Source organism: Orbicella faveolata, unplaced genomic scaffold (assembly GCF_042242905.1).
Source record: "Orbicella faveolata isolate gen_17 unplaced genomic scaffold, um_ofav_v1 contig_25, whole genome shotgun sequence".
Lineage (NCBI taxonomy): Eukaryota > Metazoa > Cnidaria > Anthozoa > Scleractinia > Merulinidae > Orbicella > Orbicella faveolata.
In genome coordinates this window covers 31,488,025-31,511,748 of record NW_028301553.1, presented here as the reverse complement: position 1 = coordinate 31,511,748, position 23,724 = coordinate 31,488,025, and the positions used below count along the sequence as shown (strand labels likewise).

Genomic DNA, 23,724 nt, shown 5'->3' with positions numbered 1-23,724 from the left:
TTAGATCTGTTTGCCAGTACAGAAAATGTTGCTTCTTGACAGGTCTAATTACCTCATTGATTGATTTGTTGCAGGCTTAACACAAACGGCGGATAGGCACATCAAAAATATAAGTCTACAGGCTACCCTGTCCCGCCCCGATCGCTTCACTCTCCGAATTATTCTGTTTCGCGCTCGCCAATTTTTTTTTCTGTCCTCGCCGGGAGCCTTTTCGAAGGCTAAAAGTATTTTTTTTCCTTCATCTTAACTTCATCTTCATCTCAAGTCGACCCATATGGTTCATAAACATTTGCAAGACCACAGCACCTACCCTAATTCAAAATTTGGGCATTTTTTAGCGCCCTTCGTTCGTACAAGTATGAAAGTTAACCCGGTATCATGTTAATCAAACATGCTTCAGTTATTTCGTATTTAGGAAGGAGTGGCCTGAGAGAGTGTTTTTTTCGAGGCAAGGTCATCATATCTGGTCATCGGTGGACAACCATATTTTCGCGCCAATGTTAAATAAATTAAATTTCAACTCGTACGTGTTGGGGGAACGAGAAGACTTCTCGCAGTTACACTTGTTCCGCTTCAAGAAAGAGTCGACTTATGGCAAGCCTAAAAAAATGAACTGTTATTCTGGCGTCACGCGCCGCTGAAGAAACTATGGCACACGCGCTAAAATTTCGCTGCTTTGCATCGCGATACAGTTCTTTCGGGATTTGCGTCAAAATTGCACGAAAATACAAACGCCAAAAAATTGCATCGTTTGTAACCCTGGAAATCCAAGTTACCTTTTTCTTAAAACAAGCTTTGTGAATGTAGAAACAACGGAATGTTAAGCTACGTATAAAACCTTGTTTCTCTCCTTGCTTGGGACGCGTTCAAGCCGAACTCATACAAATAAAATATACATACGTATATTCGCGCGCGCTATTAAACTAAGAATAACCTGATTGGAAATCATAGAAATGAAGCGCGAAAGTCGCTCACAGGATTCCACCCTTGAGACTTCAAGACGTAAATTTCGTAGCAAAACAGCAGGGACACCCAAGGGAACGGTGGAATATCTTTTCGGAAGAAGTGTAAAATCAAAGGTAACAACAGCTCATAAGTTCAGATAATAAGATTTCGTTCTCTTAAAGTTTCTGCCACATTACCATTATTCTAAAAATGCCGAACAGAACGAACTGCTCCATTTTCCATAAATATAGCAGTATCCTAAATATAACAGTATCAATAGCCCAAAAACGATATAGCGAAAAACAAAACAACTACAATCCGCGACTTTTGCTTAAATGTCCTGGTCTGTCTGTCTGTCGATGTATGGTAAGCACACACTCAGATGAAATGTTCGCGATATGATGAGAATACTTGTGCCTAGAATTTGATTTAAATTTAAATACTAAGTGTATATAAGCTTACTAGCTGTACTAGTAAACATGTTACATCTAAAGTAGACGGCGCGCATAAGCATTTGTCAAAGACGATACTATTCCCGGTACTATTGCACGAAAGACATACAACAGCTCACAAGACTGACATACCTCAGTAAATGGTCTTTAGCTGCGTTACACGAAACGATTCTGACGATTGCTGAAACAAAATTGTAAACATCTGAATAAGTAAATCAAGAATTTTCGACATGTGTTAAACAACAAAGAAGATCTGGTTGTCTAAACGGAAAGCACACCAAGAAGATAATGCCCGGGGATAATGCACATAAAATTAATTGTTATCCAACTTGGTCAGAACAATAACGGCAAATACAGAATAGTAGAGTAGGTCTGAAACTACACAGCTAACAGACAAGAGAAAGCACAGGAAACGTACCTTGTTGAAATAAAATCAACTCTCTTATTAAGAAACCGTTCCCGACTCTGTAGAGCGCTGTAGCCAAAAGCTTTGGCTGGGACGTGACCGTGCCTGCAATAGCAACGTTTACGCTTTCAAAGTCGACAGCTCAGCTGTCACACAGGGGTCATATAACTGCTGTGTAATATGACGCAGCGCATGCTTGGATAGACGAATCCTAAGTGATCATATCACTAGGCGACACCCTGAGTCCATTCTTCGCGCGAAATGCCTTCGGTTGATGAGTGCATGCTAATTTCCCGGGGCTAATTTTCCAGAGTGGCGGCTGTTAATGGAGCTAGTCTACCAGGGAAAACCTCACATTAAAATTTACCAGCTAGATTCATGCCAAAAATGCGCATTTTCCAGCTAGGATAAGCTTCCGAGTATAAACCAGTAAGCAAGCAATTGTTTTGAAGCGGGCTTCCCAGCAAGTTCCATGCCAAAGCTTAAGAATCCCAGCCAGCGCACTAAGCCCTGCGGAGCGGATATTTTGTATATCGGCTCCGGTGAGCACTCCTGCTGAAGCATACTGACTTTGTTTGTCTACATATCCATTGAGCATTTTGACTTTGTTTGCCTACATTTTCATTAATTCAAGAAAGCGAATTTATTATTGACAATTTTAGAAATTAAAACAGATGGAGCGTTTCCGTTCAACTGTTGCTCAACTGATTGTGGCGTGTTTTTAACCATGCAATGTGGTTCTTTGTTTTCCTTCACCGTGCATTATAAAAACTTTGTATTCATTCACAAAAAAGTATGTTTTAGAGCCCAAGTAGCTATCGCTATGCTGTAAAATAATTAATTCATGCTCTCAGCTGTGCGATATCGATTTATGGATACAGAGCGCTCAAGAAACTAAATTTGTTCTCTTATGCTTCTCGTGCCCTCCAAAGTCCCCGCGTGCATCCATAACTCGACATACACACGCTAAGCATGACCCAATTCTTTAGTTTCAATTAAGATTATTCCCAAAAATTAATCTGAAGGTTATTCATTCCCCGGATTATAAATTTTTTGGTAAATTTTTATTTTCAATCCATTGACTTGCAACGGTTGCCCAAAATGTTCAAAGCAAAGATGTCATTTTTGTTTTTTAATTATCAACGGGAAAAGACACTCATCAAGTTATTTTACTTCTGTTCCGTATACAAACCTCGTGCTTTCTAGAAGAATGTCAAAGAGAAAAATCTGGTAATAGCATAGCGCGTCAAATAAGAATAAGCTTGTATACAAAAAAAAAAAAAAAAAAAAAAAAAAATAGTCCGCTACCAAATCTTCCTTCGATTTTTCAACGTTTAATTGACTTGGAATATTGAACCAAAATTGCCAGTCAAGAAGTAACCATCCGAGCACTGGGCAAAATGGAAGGTTAAAAGGGGCTAAGCGGCTAACAATATTCGATTTTAAGGAGAAGATAAGTTAAGTTAAGTCAGATAATAATAATACTAATAATAATAATAATAATAAAAACTGAATCAGTAAAGAAGTATAGTTTGTCACTCAACCTACCTAGTCTACAGAAGAGTTAGTTCCTAGTGAGTGGTCTCTGTGTATATGGAGAACAACCATACTGCAGAATTATTTTCATTTTGTTCAAGTAGAAGAATGAAATACAATTCTCAAACTCATTAATAATTCATCAAGGTTAAACAAGGGAAATCATGACCGTGACAGTGTTTGGATATCTGATCTTAATTAGCATAGATTTTTACGATTTTATTTCTCCCTTTTCTCCTTAGTTTTAGTTTCGATTGAGAAGATATGAAACACTGCAGACAGTGGCACTGAAGGCTCGTATTTTGTAACAAAAGGCAAAATGTCTTTGCTAGTTTTATTTTCTTGCTTAAGCACCAGAGACCTTTCCGCGAATTTAATTTCGGATAGCACTTTTTCTATCTATCTTTGCTTTTCTATCACATAAGAGTACACGTTAGACCTCAATCCGAAAATTCCACAATTAAAATTCCAGCGCATTGATCTTTCAAATGACATTTACTGTTTTTCGTTTCCTCCAAAGTAGAATTTAGAATTTCTATCATAATCTCAGTTATCTCGTAGTTTCTTATCGTTAACTGCGAAACTTCGTAAACATCACGAGTTTCAATATTACCTACTTATTAACCGAGAGTGAGGTCTTTGCGGGAAAATCTCAAACCGAGACCGTAAAGACCGAACGTTCGAGATTAATAATTAGTTTATTATATGACTTTTTGCTTGGTTTTTGCAGGCCCGTAATCGGCCCGTGGGCATTACGGGAGAATAATGCCCTTGTATGAGCCAATCAGATCGCGCGTTATATCGGCTACAAACACAAGTCAAATAATAAGTTTCAATTCCTTCATTTTGTTTATAACAACCATATCATTAAATAGGTTTCAAGATTTAATAGTAGGTTTTGCAGTCTCTTTAAAGTGTGGTTCTTGTTAGTAACTAATTTTATAGAGCAACGTTTATACAAATTTTCAATAGTTTTTGTTCAAATATTTATCATTACGAAAAAAACCTTTCTCAAATGGATTTTTTTGCATAAGTCTTTAAGATCAGTATTTCTTTTTAACCCAGCTGACTGTAAAAAAAATATTTATTCCATGCCAATAATGACGCTTATGTCAGTTCCATTCAAATAAATTAAACTGTCTTCATCGTCTGTAAAATTAAATGTAACTGCATTTATATTTTTATTATTTAGTTTGTGCCAAAAATGATTGAGAAGTCTTGAATTCATAAAACGCGCGATTGCTTCCCGGTGATTTTCCGAAGCATGGGGAAACATTCCGAGCTAGCGCTACAATAACAATAAAATATAGGTCTTTAACATAAACAAGACTTGCAGCATAGTGATTTTCAACTTGCGCTTACCGCTTACCATCGGCGTGTCTGCGTTAACGCGAGATGAGTGAAAGTGTGACATATATTTTGTTGTTATTGCAGTGCTAGTTCGAAAAATTTTAGCACGCCTCGGGAAAGTCGCCGGAAAACAAGCGCGCGTTTTATGAATTCATGATATACAGAAATGTACAAAAGCATGGTGATTTGAGGCAAAAGAAATTTTAATGAAGACAACAAACAACATAAGTGAAAATCAGTACAATATTTTGCTGAGTTGACGCTGAAAGTTAGCAGCCTTAAAATGGTTCAATTTATCTGAAACTCCAGTGTTACGTTGAATATGGATTAATCTCATTGAGGGCCAGGTCTAAAAAAAATTCATCGGGTAGTTTTTAATTTCCGCCCAATTTAAGAGGTGCCCTCTGTAAAAATTCCTCAAACTTTCTCAGATGAATGGTCTAGATAAGTGATTCACAAAAATATAACTTTCAGTTATGTTTTAGCGCTGGGGCCACCATCTTGGTTTTGCTCTTCTGACAGGACTTTCAGCGGCACATTTTCAACAATTTGCCATTCAAAGAAAACGATATAAGTACGGATAAAAACCCTTTATTCGAGACAAGCAAATGTTTGTTCTTATGTCGAGAGGCTGTTTTGGCAATTTGATCATCATCTGATTTTTTTTACAGAATTTTAAATTTCTCTCTTTCGGACTATTCATACGTGCGTGAATTCTCTTCACAAATTTAAGAAGACTGTCCATTGAAACAAGTCTATATCATTCGGCAGGCGCCAGATCATCTTCAATACTTTCATTCAGAGGTTTCATCGTCATTTGGCTGTATTTTCCGTTTGGAAGAGGATTCTACGGGGGGCGGAATTTGCTCGCTCACAACATCGTCTTCACCAACAAAGGTGACTTCTACAGCTCGCGTTTCTTTCCTTCTCTTCTGTGCTACCTCCTGTTTCTGGGTTCCCGTAAAACCTTTCTTTCTCTTTGACGCACTATTCCTTAAAACAGACTGTATTTTTTCCCAACTTTTGGCATGATTTATGGACAAGAAGACCTGTCAACAAGATGGACGCTCACGCTCGATCTGTGAAGACTGAGTGCTTTGTAACCGGGCTTCCTATTAGTGGAAATTTAAACTCCAAGGATCTGGGACTGGACTCAACGGTCTCAGGATCAAGTGGAATGAGTTTTTGTACAATTTTGGAGAAATGAAAAGCGCCAAAACGATTGCATTACCCGTGGTTGCCATGGCAACCAAAAACAAATAATGTACTAGCCTTCAAAAGCGCCTATTTTTAGCGGCGCATAAATAATTAAGCGTGAAAATCCATATATAATCTGAAACTAGATGGATTCTAGCATCATTTAAGAGGAAAAAAAAGGGGTGAAATTTTAAATTTTTCTTTAAAATGCGAATCAACAAAGTTTTCTAGAAACGGATTTCACTAAAAAAGTTAACGTTGAAAAGCAACGACGTTTCGACCGCTCGACGGTCATTTTCAAGTTGAAAAGTAAACGTTTTGCATGCGCCCAAATATATACAATCGATTATAAGAATGCTAATGAGACACTGACTGAAACTCTAAGATATTTACATACTCATGCCGCAATTTTCTTGTGTTGTTTCTATGTAAATATTTTAGAGTTTTAGTCAGTGTCTCATTAGCATTCTTATAATCGATTGTATATGTTTGGGCGCATGCAAAACGTTTACTTTTCAACTTGAAAATGACCGTCGAGCGGTCGAAACGTCGTTGCTTTTTAAGGTTAACTTTTTTAGTGAAAGTCTTTAAAATGCAAGCGTAATGCCCCCTTAAAGGCTGATTGTTTAAAGTCATTTTCATTATTTTCATTTTAAAAATATTTTATTATTACTTTTTTGTGAATAGGGCCAAAACCCTAAGGCCCCCATCATCACTGTGGTAACAAGATATCAGGATACTATCTAGAGACTCTTTAATTAACGTGTAGTGTTAGTAAAAACTTGGATATTGTTGTAGGTTAGCTAAAGCTCGGTCAATCAAAAATAATCATTTTGACATGATCAAACTTTGAAACGGAATAAGGAAACGAAGTGCACTAAAGAGGTTAATATAACTTCGATATACGTGTTATTTCCACTTTCGATCGCAAAGAAAAATTTGCAAACGGTGCTTAAAGAACGTAACGGTACGAATAAATGTTTTTGCAGCGAGCCAGAATTTATGTCCACTAGCATCGAGCCAGTGGTGGCACCTGCTGAATGAAATACCTTTTTTTTTTTCATATTTCGCCCAGAGATGGCCTACGCTACTCTTAGAGAATTAGGGGGATTTACGTTATGGTCTACGTGTAGTGCAAAAACACGCAAAATGTAAGTGACTCATACCTTCGCTTCCATAAACTTTGATCTGTTCAATCCGCATCACAGAAGATTCCGTGTCTGGAAAACAAAGACCTACAAAGCAAGGACCTAGCATGCGCCATCGATATTATTTCGTATAAATTATTCAATTTGACAATGTCTAGTGATGTTAAAAATAGAGTTAACCTGCAGCCAATTGAATAATGCAACCAAGTCATCAAATATACACAGGCAAAAACTAACGATAGACAAATCCGACGTTTCGGAGACACCTCGGCGCCATTGTCAAGGGAAACTAATTAAATATGCGATTTCAAGAGTAACTAAGAGTTCAGAGTTTCTAATTTGCATAAGTTAGACAAAGACTTTAGCGCGAACTGAGTCTGATTGTACATTTAAACACGGTCGTAATTGTTTAATGAGTAACATCTCATTAATGAGACAATCAAACTTGTTGTGGCATTTTTTCAACACACTAAAACAATTACGAAGGTCATCCGGAATCCCGCCTGCGTGTCTATTATCATAGTGATTGCGTACTGACGAGGTCTTGCTTCTATGTCCATCAACGCGTACGAACAGATGGCCACGGGTGTAACCGACATAACCAGCATCGCACTGGTCACACTTAAAGTTATACACAACGCATTGTTGATCAATGAGCTGAGGCATCGTAATGGTTTCATCCAAAGGTACATTCGTGAACAAGGAGGACACATCATAGGACACCAGCAAGTCACCAGGTGTTATGTTGAGGTCTCGCGGTAGTTCGTTCACAAAATCGAAAATGTCCGTGACTGTGTACTGATTTAACGACAACGGTTTGAGCTTGTTGTCCAACCATTTCGCCAGAACATAATTATACGTAGAATGGATGAAACCATTACGATTCTCGCAGACAGAGCCTTTAGAAACAACTGGTTCAACTCCGAGTATGATTTGAACATTTCAAAGCAGGACCTTATTGATCTTCTGGGTGTGGCCACCAAGGGGCAGCTTTTCCAATTTAATGGATCCCTGTATGAACAGATCGACGGAGTAGCGATGGGGTCCCCCTTTGGGTCCTTGCTAGCCAACGTATTCATGTCGTCTATTGAAGAGAAATTAGATGTTGAGGGCAAGCTGCCACCTTACTATCGTCGATATGTTGACGGCAAACTCACTGTGATGCCCGATTTGTCTACAGCTAGGGACTTTCTTAACACCCTCAACCACGCTCACCCCGCCATCAAGTTCACTATGGAGGTCGAAAATGATGGAATGCTTCCCTTTCTCGGTACTCAACTCCTAAACAGATCGCCTCGTATTGAAACTAAAGTGTTCGTGAAGCCAACAAGCAGTGGTCTGCTTCTCCATTACCACAGTCATGTCGATAAGAGGTACAAGCGCGGACTATTGACAACTATGCTCGATCGCGCACATCGCCTGTCTTCGTCATGGTCCTAATTCACTGAGGAGTGTGAACGACTGAAGTCCGTTTTCTCTAAACTGAAATATCCCAAGCACCTTGTTGACTCCACTGTCAAAACCTTCCTAAATTTAAAGGTCGCTGACCAGCCCTCATTACGGTCCAGATCTACGACAGAAAACACTACTCGGGTTGTCATACCCTTTAAAGACCAGGAGTCTGCTAATATCGTGAAGACACAGTCAAAAGATCTCAGCGTGAAGCTGCAGACTAGTGTTCAACCGGTGTTTACGAGCCGCAAGATTGCCCAGGAGTTCCCGACAAGCGAACCTAAGCCTCAGCTCATTGATCAACAATGCGTTGTGTATAACTTTAAGTGTGACCAGTGCGATGCTGGTTATGTCGGTTACACCCGTGGCCATCTGTTCGTACGCGTTGATGGACATAGAAGCAAGACCTCGTCAGTACGCAATCACTATGACAATAGACACGCAGGCGGGATTCCGGATGAGCTTGGCAATTGTTTTAGCGTGTTGAAAAAATGCCACAACAAGTTTGATTGTCTCATTACTGAGATGTTACTCATTAAACAATTACGACCGTGTTTAAATGTACAATCAGACTCAGTTCGCGCTAAAGTCTTTGTCTAACTTATGCAAATTAGAAACTCTGAACTCTTAGTTACTCTTGAAATCGCATATTTAATTAGTTTCCCTTGACAATGGCGCCAAGGTGTCTCCGAAACGTCGGATTTGTCTATCGTTAGTTTTTGCCTGTGTATGTTTATGTAAATCATTGTTGATTAGAAGTCATCAAATGTTAAGAAAAATATATTGAATTCCAGTCGCCAAAAGCTGTTACGGGTTTAAACCTTATCACAGCTTAGGAAGCCATGTTGACGGGTAGGCAACACGCGCCAGAAATTACAATTTGCTTTTAGGACAACCTTCAACCAGTGTTCTTTGCGCGCCTCTGTTGTGAGGGAGACAATGAGGGGTTCTGAACACCGCAACACCACAAAAAAATTCGGCAAGTACCCCAATACCGCAAAAAAAAAATCCCTAAATACCGCAGTACTTCATTACCGAATGGAAACGCGATGTTATACTGAAACCATGTTAACGTTTAGGGCAAACAAAACGGAAATAACAGTTAAGAATATGCTAATTATCGTTAGGACAGGTAATTTTCGATTTAGACAAAATAAGTAACTTCCATTGGCATGGTTGGTTAATAATTAACAAAAAATAACAAACCAGTTCTACGATTGCGACACAAGGAATTGTAGTTTATCGTTACCATGAGTCGGGAATGTCCAATCGGAAACTGGAAAAGGCTCGGAAAACGTTGGAGGACTAGGAGGATAATTTTTAATACCGTTCAAAATGCTAAAAAACCGCATCCCGCAGGTTCGGAGAATACCGCAATACCGCAGTTCGAAATTAAAATTACCGAAATACCGCAAGAAAAATTGTCCGATACCGCAATACCGCAAACCCTAATGTCCCCCTCTGTTGTTGATATCATTCGACAAATCGCCGCATGGGTTGATATGTCTCAGTTACACCATGATTAATACATGCGAGAAAAGTGCTTTGACGTCTGGGAGCCTGCATCGAAATATTTAAAAGAAAGCAACGAGTCTTCGTCATTAAATGAGTGAGAGCTTTTAGAGAACGTACGTTGCTCTGATGGGTCAAACACGTTACTAAATAAAATTCATGTACAACTTGATCACGGTCGGACACGGCAGACACTTTGAAGTGAAACCGCTGAAAATAGGAACGGCACGCAAGCTCTTGAAAGATAAAAACGAAATTACAGTACGTTCAATCTGCATTATGCAAATCTTATGTAAATGCCAGATGAGCATCAGGAAATTAAACAGAAAAAAGGATCGTATCAAAGCTATAAGATTCTATAAATCATAATTACCATTTTACAAATTACTTGTCGATGGTAGCCACACATTAAGGGGAGGGAATTAGCCAAACAACCGCAGGTACTCCGTGCCGATAAATCAGCAAACAACAAATTGCACTAAGAAAGATAATTTAACAGCATTTACTGAGTTACTTCATTTACAACTTCTCTTTGTTTTGTTTTAAATTACCATTCTTGTCTTCTTTAAGACGCTTCTTGACAGTCACTTTCAATTTTACTTGCTTCCAAGTTTCGCTCACCTGTTAAACCTTCCAAAAATATACTTACAGGGACTGGTTGTATGCGTTTTTGGAGTTCTCTATCAAAGAATGTTTCTGTAACAACTAATAGATTGTAAGATTATCATCGTGTACTCATCATGTTATTTCAGTTGTTAGCCAAACGTTCCAATATAGTAATAAGCTTACATTTAGAATCGTTAAAAAACATCTAATGCGATGTATAACAAGTAAGCATTAATTTTTAAGAATCCTAAGTTGAATCAATTCAACACACAGTAAAATCACGAGTTAGGTCTTATTAACTGTTCAACGAAACTGTAAACAAGAGAAAGCACCCAATTTCGTATAAACATTGATCAAGATATTTAGAAGTTAGATCAGAAGTTTATTTCCCTGAACTTTTCAACTAATGCATTTCTGACAAACAAAGTATCAGATAATAAAGTGTATTATCGTTTGTCTCACTGTGTGAATCATACGTTAGGTGCTGATCAGTATGTGTTGGCTTCCTGTAGACACTGGTGGTAAGGCGGCCATCGGTTTCTCTATAAACTGACTTGTCGAGAAAGGCGATCTTGCTGTTATTCTCGATCTCCATGGTGAAACGGATTGATGATTGTTGACTGTTTAGGTGTTGTAGAAAGACGTCAACTCTATTCCGATCCAGGATGGTGAAGGTGTCATCTACGTAGCGCTTCCAGATCTTAAATTTGCAAGGTGCGGACGCTATTGCTTGTTCTTCAAATATCTCCATGCAGAGATTACTAATAACCGCGGATACCGGGCTCCCCGTGGCTGCGCGGTCTCGTTGTTGGTAAATCGATCCGTTGTACTAGAAATAAGTAGATCTTAATACGAAATTCAAGAGATCCGCGATTTGAGATGGTGATAGTGTCGTGCGGTCAGCCAGGTCTGCGTCACTCTCTAGTTTCCGCAGCGCGGCTTGTACGGCTCCCTCGATCGGTATGTTGGTAAACAGCGACTCTACGTCGAAAGACACCATGATCTCGTGTTCCTGGATCTTTTCACTGATGGTGGTGGATGCGAAATAAGCTGAGTTTTTCACTGTGAAGTTCGAGTTGCCTGTTAGAGGAGATAAGATGTCAGCCAAGAAAACAGACAAATCATAAGCAAAAGTATTGACACATGACACAATTGGCCTAAGCGGTGTGTCGGCCTTGTGGATCTTAGGTAAACCATTGATCCTAGGTGGTTGTTTATGTCGGGGTCTGATCTGGTATGTGTCCATCTCGTTTAAGGGTTAGCGGCTTCTTGGAAAGTTTCCGGGTCAAGTTGTCTGTTGGGTCTTTGTTGAGCAGCTGGTACGGTCCGGAATCAACTACATTTTGGCGTAATATGTTTCAGCGTCCAGGATTACGCTGGCGCGACCTATATAAGCCGGCTTCGCTAAGGGTCCTGGATGACAAGTTGATAACCCAGTTTGTTTTTTCAACAAAAGATGTGGGTGAATGTCAGCGTAATCATCAGCGCCAGGAAGCCAGCACATACTGATCAGTACCTAGCGGATGTGCCCCTCAGTCAGTAAAGCACGGTGTTATGAAGTGTCTGTACGACCGGGCTACACGTCTCGTGACCAAACCATCAATAATCGTGGAGAGAAGAAACACCCGTCATCTGTACTTGTTTCTAACGGATATACCTCCTTTTTGTGCAGAAGATCACAAAGACAAGAACAGCCCCAAGAAGATAGCCCGTGGCAGGGTTCAAATTACGTTATGTCTAAGGAGTATCGGAGCCTCTCCGCCACTGCCTAGAACAACAAGGCATTCGCACTGTCTAGTTAAGTCTGACACGACACTTCGGTCACACTTAGTGCGACCAAAGGATGCCGTCTACCCAGATTAACAAGATGGCGTGGTCTACAGGATTCCCTGCGAGTACGGCAAAGTCTACATCGGGGAAACAGGGAGACCTATGCAGGAGAGTATCAAAGAACACGACAGGGATATACGACTCGCCAGAACCCAGACCTCCGCCGTCTCTGAACACGCCCACGAGACCGGCCACTATCCGATTTGTGAAAAGGTCAAGTTTATTGATCGAAATCCTCACTGGTACACACGTAGGGTCAAGGAAGCTATCCACATAACACTTCACCCTAATAACATCAACAGGGATAGTGAAATTGAAATTCCTGATTCATGGATGCCCACGATCAATACACAACAACAGGAAAACGGTACAACAGCGGACCGCTGAAGGAACAGCTACTCGTCGGAACAATGGAACAATGGGAGGATTGAAATGCACCAATCACAGCCGATTTTCGTAATATAAATGATGCCGTGTAATCAGTCGACCTCATCGCCTGGAGAATTGAAGACTAGCAGTAACCAGTCGAATCACCGCGTTCTACATCTCAAGTGACTACATCATGGGACAAACGATAATACACTTCATTATTGCACCTACCACGATGAACAACAACAAGCTTTTCCTCGACAAAATATCAGATCTAAAAGGATATTTTAACTATTTTCAAGACAGAGCCACCATGTCCTATGACGGACGGAACAAAATCAATCATTATCCATAACTAAAGTTCACAAAGATGGTCAAGGAACTTCGTAAACGCTTTTCTTAAAACTCAGATCGTCGAGGGTAACTAGACGCAAGTAAAATAATCAAGTGTCCACAAGTGAGCGCTAACTATGCTTCAGCCAAGTAGCTACAGAAACATTGTGTCTAATTACCCAATTAGAACCATGTTATTTTTGAAGTAATGTTTAACGCGTTAGTTAAGACACTAATTGCCCCAACGTTGAAAGCCCATTTTCTCTTTCTCTTATCTGTAGAAAATAGGAGAAAAACATTACGTGACACAGAAATACAGCTATTAAGCTTCAACTACGATAACAGCGAGATCAAACTTTAGTTTATGAGTTGATGATTGCCTGGATGTGACCAAGCCTCCATTTCAGCAATATTAAATTTATGGGTTTTTTTCTTCATTGATCGTTCTTCCAGTCACAGACAAGTGTCCTCTTCATTCAGTCTTGAATGCTCATGAACGTCAGGAGAAGAGCTTTCCTCTCAAATTGCGTTTTCCTTAATTTTCTCGTTGCGAGTATCAGCCATTTTACCACTCTTACCTTTTTTTGGCGTTCGGTTAGTTTCCTCATCTGTGGGGTCAAAGGTAAACACTCCGCTGTCCATGAAAGAGCTGGACATCGACGGCATGTTGAATTGATTCCATTAGTTGATAGTTGTTGTTTCAGAATGTTTCTGCCAGCTAATCCGCGTATTTCGCTCTGCAATTTAGTAAAAGACAGGACCATGACAAGACAACAAGAAAATAAAAAGACCATCGTGGATTTTTGCGCTATTCTTTCATGTAGCAATAAATGTATACAAAATACTGCACTGCAAAAAAGAAAAAAATCAATTTCATGTCAAAATGTGACGATAAGTCAATTTGTTTCCATGGAAGAAGACTTCAAGAAGACTGCAAGCAGTCTTTTCGTGAAATCCTTTACAGGAGCAAAGGGTAATTATTAATTGAAATCAGTCAACCAAAGTGTCAGGGCCCCTGTGATAGCAGCCTAGTACTTCAAGGGCTACTCTGTTTAGAATATTTAAATAAAATATACTTTTGACCGTACAAGTAAGTATTACATGTAACTATTTATAGGTAAGAAATCTAAGATAATTCACTCAACACACAGTAAAATCACGAATTAGATCTTCATTGTTCTACGAAACTGTGAACAAGAGAAAACGCCCAGTTTGTAAAAGAAGACCTCAATAATCAGAAGTTTATCACGTTTTTTTGGCTATGAAGTGTCAGGACAGAGCCACAAGGTCGTATGATTCACGGAACTTAAAGGAGATAACTTAAGAGTAAGTTGACTGAAAATCAGTTCCATGATCAGTAATTAAAGATCACGTAGATTATTACAGGACTTCATAAACGTTTTTCTTAAAACTCAAAGATCGTCGAGAGTAACTAGACGCTAGTAAAATATTTAAGTGTACACAAATAGGCGCTAAGACCCAGGCCAAACGTCGAACTTCACATGAGACGAACCAAATCATTTTGAGTCAGTCCCGCAAACGGGTAAAGACCGTTGGGTCAAATATCTGAAGCACACGGATAGATTGTCTATGGTTCGATTCAAATTCAGTCGGACGAACTCAGTTGAGTCAAACGTCGAACTTATCGTGAACGTAATTCGCTCAGTTTCGTTCGTCTAAGGTGAAGTTTGAAGTTTGACCTGAGCCTATATTTTTAGGACAATCAGACAGTCGATCCAGGGCGCTAAAATTCAACTTTTAAACGTGAAATATGGTACAAAAGTCTTACATGTCTTTTTGTTTGATTCGAAGGGTGCAAAAGCTTTTACATGCGTCGTTTAAGGTTTTTCGATGGAGTGTTTTCCTAGACCATACCAAACAGATGAATGAGTCATAAATCGGTGAAAAAGACACCAACAAAATATTCATAGCTTCAAAACATAACGTCAGGACACATTATGATGTTATTTGAAGCAATACAATTATGTATTTAATTATGTAATATTTAGATTGATTGTTAACAATATGTAAATAGTGAAAAACAATAAAAATCTGAAATCTGAATTTACTATTAGTATGCAAAACGTTTGAGTTGAAATGCTTAAAATTAAACATGCATTTTTTCTTGTATATTCAACTTTACATTATAGACAATGGTATTAGCTTTTTTTATATCTCATCTAGTTAGTACAAAATTCATTTTCACTGACTTTTAATTTTTCTTGTTTATTGTTTCCATGGAGATATCGATTGCCTTATGAAATACATGATACCAAATTCAATCAAATTTCCACTGAATTACTGATGTAATTTTCACGTCGATCTGATGAAGGAAAGAATTGTTAAAAGCTGATTAAAAATGCTTGGTATGCATGCTTCAGAACAAACTATATCGAGACACCAAAGCTTGTAACGGTCTGTTGGTCGATACGTAGACATATCTACCTCCTCTGAATCATCTATTATTTCCACATTTAGCTGTCAGTGTAAATGACATGGCTCTCACATTTGCAAGAAGCTGATTGGTTAACAGAGCTTTAATTAACAACGTGCACTTTCCATAACCAACCCGGGGACATGATGTAGTATTTTAATTTTATTCAGCTCTCTACGGCTTTGTGAGATTTAGCATCTGATAATTCATTCGTAAAATTCGCGTCTAGTTTCTTGTGAAAACGACATGGAGCCAGCAACGGATGGGAAAAGTCTCGAGAAACGTCTCAAAGTAGCCGCTTTAGCTTGGGCTTGTACCCTCACACCACCAACTGGCTTCGAACTGCCTCAACCACCGGGTGCCGATGGTTCGTTTCGCTATTATTTGCGCGATCTCGTAGCATTTGAGCGGCTGCTTAATGCTAAACCCCACAGGGCTGACAGTATGTCTTCTGTTCTTAGATGAGAGCAAGATGAGACGATGGCAAGAACCAGAAGGCAGGGTCAACAACGTGAATGAAAAGGAATTCAAATGACGGGTACGTCAGCCGCTGGTTTGGTGTTACGTTGCAGCACTTGATGAGGTCTGGAAATTGAGGAGAGAGCTATCTAATGTTATTCAATATCTCGAAGAACGTCTCGTAAGAAGGGACTACAATTTTGTTGTACAGCTGAATATTTGCTTTTTTAATCAGTATTATTGTTATTGAAGAATCAAGTGGTCTGTTTGCCTTATCAGCCAAATCCAGGGATCAGATCGGACAGTGCAAACTTGCAGTTCAGTATTAGAAACTAATATATTCCCTTTATTTTCAGGGTAAACTCAAAATGAACACGATTTTCTTGGAGCAAATAACATGAACGTCGAACAGAGCAGTCCTTGATGTAGTCCATTAATGGATTTATGGTTGATAGGATAACAGGCTTCCCTGTGAAAACTGCGAGATTTTTTAGTTTAGTGCATGATCACAAGAGATAACAGAAAAGTTAGAAATTGATACGTAGACTTCATTTACTAAAAAGCCGTTATATTAAAATGCCAATGGCCACACGTCATCTAGATTTGTTCAAGATAAGTGCTTTGTTTGAAAAGGTCTTGTCCAAACACGTCTCATAACTGTTATCTCACATTAATATTTACATTTCCTTGACAGAGCTCAGTGTTAAAATCTGCCGTTTTTATTTTACTTGTGAGAATAAATGTAAGCGTGTATCTTCTCTTCAACCTTATTACAAATAGCATCAAACTATGCGGCTGATAGTTTTCCGTCGTGTAAGGTAATAGTGTCACCGTTGTCATTGCCATTGTCGATTATTTAATTAAGAGTATTAAGAGTATCCTATCGGCATCTCTATTAACAGTTTTTTTTTTTTTTTTTTTTTCATTAATTTTACTCCCAACTTTAAAAGAGATTACTGTACTGCTTTGTAAGTATTTTACAACGTAATCAGGGTTTAGGATGTTAATGCATAGCCCATGATAGGGCAGTTATAGAAAGGCATTCCTTCCTTACCTTGTTAAAGATGAAAAATGCCAACGTAATTGTCGACAGGGTGATTGAGCGTACAATCTATTATAAATAATGTTAATAGCATTACGAATTTCATCCATAACTGTCAAACGTCGTATACGTATCTGTTTTCATTCTATGGTATCATGTCCTTGTTGAGTCGTCTTGCTTTGGTCTCAGGCCCCGTCAACACCATGCAAGAGAAATTTGAAAACGCGGCTTTATTACCTCGTGTACGGTTAAGCTAACCTTCCACGCTAAGCCATCACGAAAACGTAGTTTTTCGAAAGTGCTCTACAAACCGGAGGAATTTGAAAAATAGCGGAGTGTACGTTTTAGGGTAGACGGAAAATATTTTGGAAAACGGATCTTTCCTAATACGATGACGTCACGATAATTATGTGAAACACTCGACAAATCACTCACCTTCTTAAAGGGGCGGAGCTACGGAGGAAGGTCCTGGGGTGCCCGTGATCCCCCTTTTGCAAGCCTTTTTTAAACAACCTACAACAGGTGGCGAAAACGATATGACAATCTAGTGAGTACCCTCACCTTGCACCTCAACCCCCCCCCCCCCCCCCCCGCCCTCTTTGAAAAATCCTGGCTACGCCCCTGCTTTAATTCCACTGCAGGTTTCACGTAAAGATAAGAGAGAAGTAAAGAAAAATCGGGTTAGGTGTGCGCGAAAAAAATTACGCGTTATTTTTTTCGCGCTCGCTTCGCTTTTGCCTCTGTACATGTTCGCCTAAAATACGCAAAAAATTACGCCTGTTCTGCAGGCTAAAGTATATGACACTAATCATCTTGCGTTCTCTTTCACATTGTGCTTCAGTTAAACCCTGTCTTGAAAACGTAATATCAACGCCGCCTTCGTTTGTTTACATAACAACAGAAATAAGTTTTTTTTTCTAAATCAGAGAACTTTTTTTGGGGGGGGGGGGAGGGGGGAGCAATCATTTCGCCAAAAAACAAACTCCCTGTCAAAATGGTTGATGCGGTTTTCATGCTATTTCCCGTCAGAAAAACGCGGCCTGCCCAATTTCCCGCCAAGGAAAGATGGTATCCATACGGGTTCGTACGGTGATGTCATAAACAAATTTTCTCGGCTTGATGATTTAACCAAAAATTCTCCGTAATCTAAGAATGTATGCAACAATGTTGGTAGAAAAATAGGTATATTCATATTAATTGGGGCACGAGATATATCTTATAAGGAGGCCGTTTCGAGGGATACTCTTACGGAGTTGAAACACCGCTGTCACTGTTTTACATCTGCAGATCCATCAGAAAAGACCACACATCACCATGAGTGACCTTGAAGTGTTCTTATGTTATTCATTTCGACAATTGGTAACCTTTCCCGGAGGAGGGGGTACTATACGGAAAGGCTCCGCAAGAAAGGGGTACCTTTTCCAGGCTTCAGATATATTAAAGGGTAGCAGGGATTTTACAAGTTAGTAATAGTAATTGGACCGAGTGGAGTACAATTCAGGGAGTAGTCGCGCGAGTAGTTTCAAAATCGGACGAGCGCGAAGCGCGATGCCGATTTGAAATTACGAGCACGATTACTCCCTGAATTGTACTCCACTCGGTCCAATCACTAATTAATCGTATCTATAACAAATTTCGGAATTAAAAATGTCTTTTGAGAACTTCTTTTGAGTGAAAACGTCTTAACGCTTTTCAAAAATTTTGAAGCTGTAGGAAACAGTGCGAAGGAAGCCATTAAAGCGCGCGTAACTGACGTGCGAATCATGTGGGTATCCAATTCAAATTGGATACCTGTAATTGGACACCCACGTCATCGCGCGCCGATTACGTAACAAATAGGCGCGCGGAGAGCATATCACGATCGAGAAGTTTGTTATAGATACGATTAAGGTATATAACAGGGTAGGGAGATTTATTTTCCTCTTTTTATTTTGTTTAGTTTCTCCTATGTATATTGTGTTTGTAAATTAATACAAAAAAAAAATAGGTATTTAAAGGGGAAATGAAACAATGCACACATAGTCTTCATATGTAAACACATAATTTGTTACAACATAGAAATATGACAAGGAAGCAAATTTTATTGTCTGATATTTTTAAGTATGAGTTCATGTTAGTTTGTAGTATACCCAAGCTAAATTAGTTTTTTGTTATGGCTCGTCCGACCGAATGCCTCAACTTGGTATTCGTTTAAACTGAAGCCATCAAGTTGTCGAAAGTTTTAATTACAGTAAGTATACAATGCTTTTAAATAACTATTTCAAGAATTCTAAATTGATGTAAGTTATTTCCAATGTACCACATTCTTTTGCCCTCCAACATAACTGTCAATTGACAACTGAATATTGATTCAATAGAGAGAGTCTCCATTAATAAATTATATTTCCAATCCGTCTATACATTATCAATAGCAGTACTTGACTAGACTATACAGCATCCGACTGGGCAGTAACATATATGTCACAGTTCTTACATGTAAAACTATTTATACTGTGTTTCATAACGCATGATTAATTCTTTTGTCTTGTTCCGTGATCCAAAACAAAGACCGTCCAGTTGTGTTCTATTTTCTCAAACTAACTACCACTACTCCAAATTCAAAGGACATAGTTATTCAAATACAAAATAATCTAACTTTTAATTCTTTCTCTTGACTTCAGCCAAATCTTGAGCAATGCATTAAGGTTCTACTTTTTGCTCCTGTGGATAAAATCCACGTGTCTGACCATTCATTTTATTGAGTTGTTTTCACGTTGTTTGGGAAAATGTTTTCTTACACTCCAGCAGTGCAAAGTGGTAGCTGCACAGGACTAAAGGACATCTTGAAATCTGCAGCATGTAGTAGTGCAGATAAGGACTGGGGCCTGGAAACCTAAGGCTATGTAGAAAGCTGCCAAAGACCGAGTTCTTCTGGCATTCAGTGGTAATAGTCTTGAATATTTCAAGTGAGCTCAGGCCCAACAGGTCCTGAGATGGCATGGTCCGACCTTTTCACGGCTTGGTCAAAACTGACTCCAAGGAGCGGGAATTTCCAAGACCATTCTGTAATGTAGCAGAACCTAGAATATGTAAAGGGAGCCATCCTCTGGTCCAACGTATCCAATGATAATAAGAATGAGGTCCACAAGGGTCCACACTCCCAGGCCCCCAAAGCTGAACAGCTTTCCAAGACCCTCTCTCCAGTGTCCTAAATAGAAGCGGTCCACACCAAACCCACCAAGAGTCAAGCTGCAGACAGAAAGAGATAACGATTCTTTTCACAAGAAAACAAGAAGGCTCTGGCTACAAATTTCGATAATTATCATTGCAGGTTCATTAATTGTAATCAATTGTAATTGCACTTAGATTATGTATCCCTAATTTCTATTTAAATTTTTTATTATCAAATATTCTGTTCTCGGAAATATTAGCTTGTCAAGCTACTCTGAAATTCGAGCTTAAATAAAGTTTATATATACATAAGTTGTTGTTGTTCTGTATTTTCAAATATCTTTGAATGTAACCGTTTTTTCTGGCAGTCACCTGATAACTGCCTCGCATGAGGCATGAAACTTGGAGTAGCGATTAAATTACCATATAACCTAGCTCTTGAGTTTTTACTGTTATATATATGTATGTTATGTTATGTATATATGTTATGTATATGGATGGATGGATGGATGGATGGATGGATGGATGGATGGATGGATGGATGGATGGATGGATGGATGGATGGATGGATGGGTGGGTGGGTGGGTGGATGGATGGATGGATGGATGGATGGATGGATGGATGGATGGAATTTTCAGCAGCAGCCAGCTATGTTTGTCAACACTGATATAGTTATATGCCTTTGGTTACCTTAGTAACACAGCAGTAGACCATCTGTAACCTGAAGTCCAGTTGCACGACAACAATTTTGGAAATGTACGGTTACCTTGGAAACAAAGGATACAATAAAGAACAGGTAGTTCCGTATTTGCAATGGCATGGGAAATACTGGTACATTAACACAATTACCAAGCCCTCGCTGCTGCTATTTTAACTCTTCTACGGTGATGAGGAACTAGGATAAAGTGGCCAGATTAAGATCCTTGAGGATGATTACAAGCTGAATTCTGAATCAAGGATTCTGGATTTTCAAGCCCTGGCTGGGTGCATTGTGTTCTTGGGCAAGACACTTTCTAGGTCACAGTGCCTCTTTCCACCCAGGTGTTTAAATAAGTACCAGCAAATAAATGCCGGGGGGGGGGGGGGGAACCCTGCAATGGACTGGCATCCAATCCATATTACATTATGCTGCAGAACAAACTGAGGAAAGGTTCAGCTGTATGGACAGGGTCATGCAAGTGTTACTTTAGCCAACTCATAACTATGATACATGGTATTACCACATATCAAGCATTGTTTTATAATAAAAATGGAATGTCATAGTCAGTAGCACATTATCAAATATATATAAGAAATAATACAATGTAACTCATTGTTATTTAGAGAAGTTCTAGAGTGGTTTTCACTTGAGCATCATAAACCAAATCCAAAGTCATAATGTACTAAATAAGCCATTCACAACAAACATAGGCAATTGAAAGACTCAATACTTAAACAATGAAACAAATATGAGCCTGATGAAAATATGAGAGAGCAAGTCACGACTGATGTTGATAAACAATAATAATATTATTATAATAGTTCCTTTAGCCTGAAAGTCAATAAATGACATCTTTTTTATATTAACTTACCAAGACAGAGTACATTGTCTTTTACAGTACAGTTTGTTTGATATCTCTCTTGGGGACTGGACACTACCTATTCCAAACAAAACAAACAAAAAAACTGGCTTGAATTCCCATCTTGAATTCAATGGATCCCATGTAACTTTCAATGTCTTGACTTTTTCAAAGCTACATTTAAAGTAGCCCTAACCCTAACTCTAAACACCACTAGTGTCTTATTCTGTAGAGCCTCTTGCTGTACCTGATACATTCTGTCACTTGAGACCTGGGGCTGATTAATTCAACCTTTATTATATGGCTGTGTCTCACAAGGACTGGGAACTACCGAATTCACAAATCTGATTGGCTGAAATCAATAGCGATGGTGGTGTAGATTCTCCCATCTAGACCGGCATCTAGACCGATAACATTTTGCAGTAAAAAAGTTGCAATCTAAAATACAAATATATTGACTCTTTTTTTCTTCTAAAAATATTAGTTACAGAAAATATTCATATTATGGAAGTGCCAAAAAGCCTGATAAGAAAAGAACGTAAAGAGGGCGAGCAAACTTTGACAGATTTAAGTTCAGCTCATTGCTGTTCGCAAGCAAAATATCACTTAGTACAAACCAATTACATTAAACAAACTAAATTTCTCGTTTGCCATATAATAAACATCTTATTATGTCTGTACGGGAGAATCTTGACCTCGGTTGTGTGCACAGACCTCACTGCATTTGGTCTCCCATATGGACCTCCTGCGTTCAGTCTCCCATACAGACCTCCTGTTTGCTTAATACAAACTAAGAATGGTCCTCATACTAATGGTAAATTCAATGTAAACCACCTCTGTCACTGTAAAGTCTGTTAATTGAAATAATGACCAGATATTTACCTTACATCCTGACTGCTTCTTGCAAATGTAGTCATCAGGATTCATTTGATAACAGTATCTACAGTTTAATGTCCTCTTAAAACTCTGAGAACCCTGTACAGAAACAACAGTAATTTTATTACTGTTGTTGGGTGTAAATTTGTTTTAGTTTGCTTTTGATGAAGTTTGATTTTTAACCTCCTTATTTTTTCTCCTACCATAAGATAAATTGAAATAAAGATGGCTGGATATATATACTGGCCAAGTTCTTTCTTGAAGTGTTTATGGACCAAGATGGACTCGAGGTATATCCAGCAATCGTTACCCCACAAACTTGGTCAACAAAAAATTTATTACATTACTCAAAGACTTAGCCATATAATAAACTGGAAAACTGATAAAAGCTTACTCACAATCCAGTGCAGTAATGGTACTATTTGATACAAATTCTTGACCATGGAAATCAGATGTTTCAAGCTATTTTTGTTATTTTCCCAACTTACAAAACTTCTGGGAGAATTGTCAAGAATATTAAGTCAGAATAAAATTTGACTGTTTTTGCTTTATAAGTTTGTACGTGAACATACATGTACATAGTTAAGCTCAAACTTAATTAAGTTACAACATTAAAAATACATGTAAGTTTAAACTTAATAGAGTAACGCTTACTTACCGTGCATTTAATTGAGCTAATTGCTTTACATTGTACTTCAACGTCTTTCCCGTAAATACATGAGTAATTAAATTCACACTGAATACAAGAAGCCCCAAGATCACGGCATCGAACACCGTCTGGGCATTGTAAATCTGACCAATCAATATCTCCTGAAGAATTATTTTTGATAGCTGTTGTCTTGGTGGGTGAAACAGACGACAAACTTGCCGCAGACTGCGAACTCGTAACTGTCACTTGGATAGCTGGGGTAGCTTCACTGTTTCCCTGTGCTGCAATGTTATATTGAAGAGCAAATTTCAGTAGAAAAGCGACCAGGACATGATAAGTCACCCCGACAAAGTCCGCCATGTTTTGCAGAGAGCAAGGAAAACGAAAAACACTGGGCACCAGCGACTTTTCGATCTCAA

At 38.8% G+C, this 23,724-nt stretch overlaps 1 protein-coding gene, 1 long non-coding RNA gene and 2 pseudogenes across 3 annotated transcripts; 2 read left to right on the top strand and 2 right to left on the bottom strand.

Annotated features, from left to right (window-relative positions):
- Positions 1 to 7,898: 7,898 nt before the first annotated feature.
- Positions 7,899 to 9,610, top strand: LOC149109883 (uncharacterized; annotated as a pseudogene).
- Positions 9,611 to 11,097: 1,487 nt separating this feature from the next.
- LOC149109882 (uncharacterized) lies at positions 11,098 to 12,108 on the bottom strand (annotated as a pseudogene).
- Positions 12,109 to 15,743: 3,635 nt separating this feature from the next.
- LOC149109881 (uncharacterized) lies at positions 15,744 to 17,191 on the top strand. 2 transcript variants are annotated; one of them, XR_016208474.1, is made up of 3 exons: positions 15,744 to 15,937; positions 16,032 to 16,153; positions 16,386 to 17,191. It is a non-coding gene; the product is annotated as an uncharacterized LOC149109881 (long non-coding RNA). The 2 variants fall into 2 exon arrangements; XR_016208473.1 differs by having other exon boundaries at positions 15,753 to 15,937; positions 16,032 to 16,108.
- A 1,941-nt stretch (positions 17,192 to 19,132) lies between these two features.
- On the bottom strand, positions 19,133 to 23,682 carry LOC149109880 (TM2 domain-containing protein 3-like). Its single transcript, XM_089293521.1, has 5 exons — positions 23,315 to 23,682; positions 22,663 to 22,755; positions 21,793 to 21,859; positions 20,912 to 20,987; positions 19,133 to 20,299 (listed from the first exon to the last, which is right to left on the bottom strand). The coding sequence occupies exons 1-5, from the start codon at positions 23,663 to 23,665 to the stop codon at positions 20,131 to 20,133; spliced, it is 756 nt and encodes a 251-aa protein (XP_089149647.1). The 5' UTR covers positions 23,666 to 23,682; the 3' UTR covers positions 19,133 to 20,130.
- Between the last annotated feature and the right edge of the window lie 42 nt (positions 23,683 to 23,724).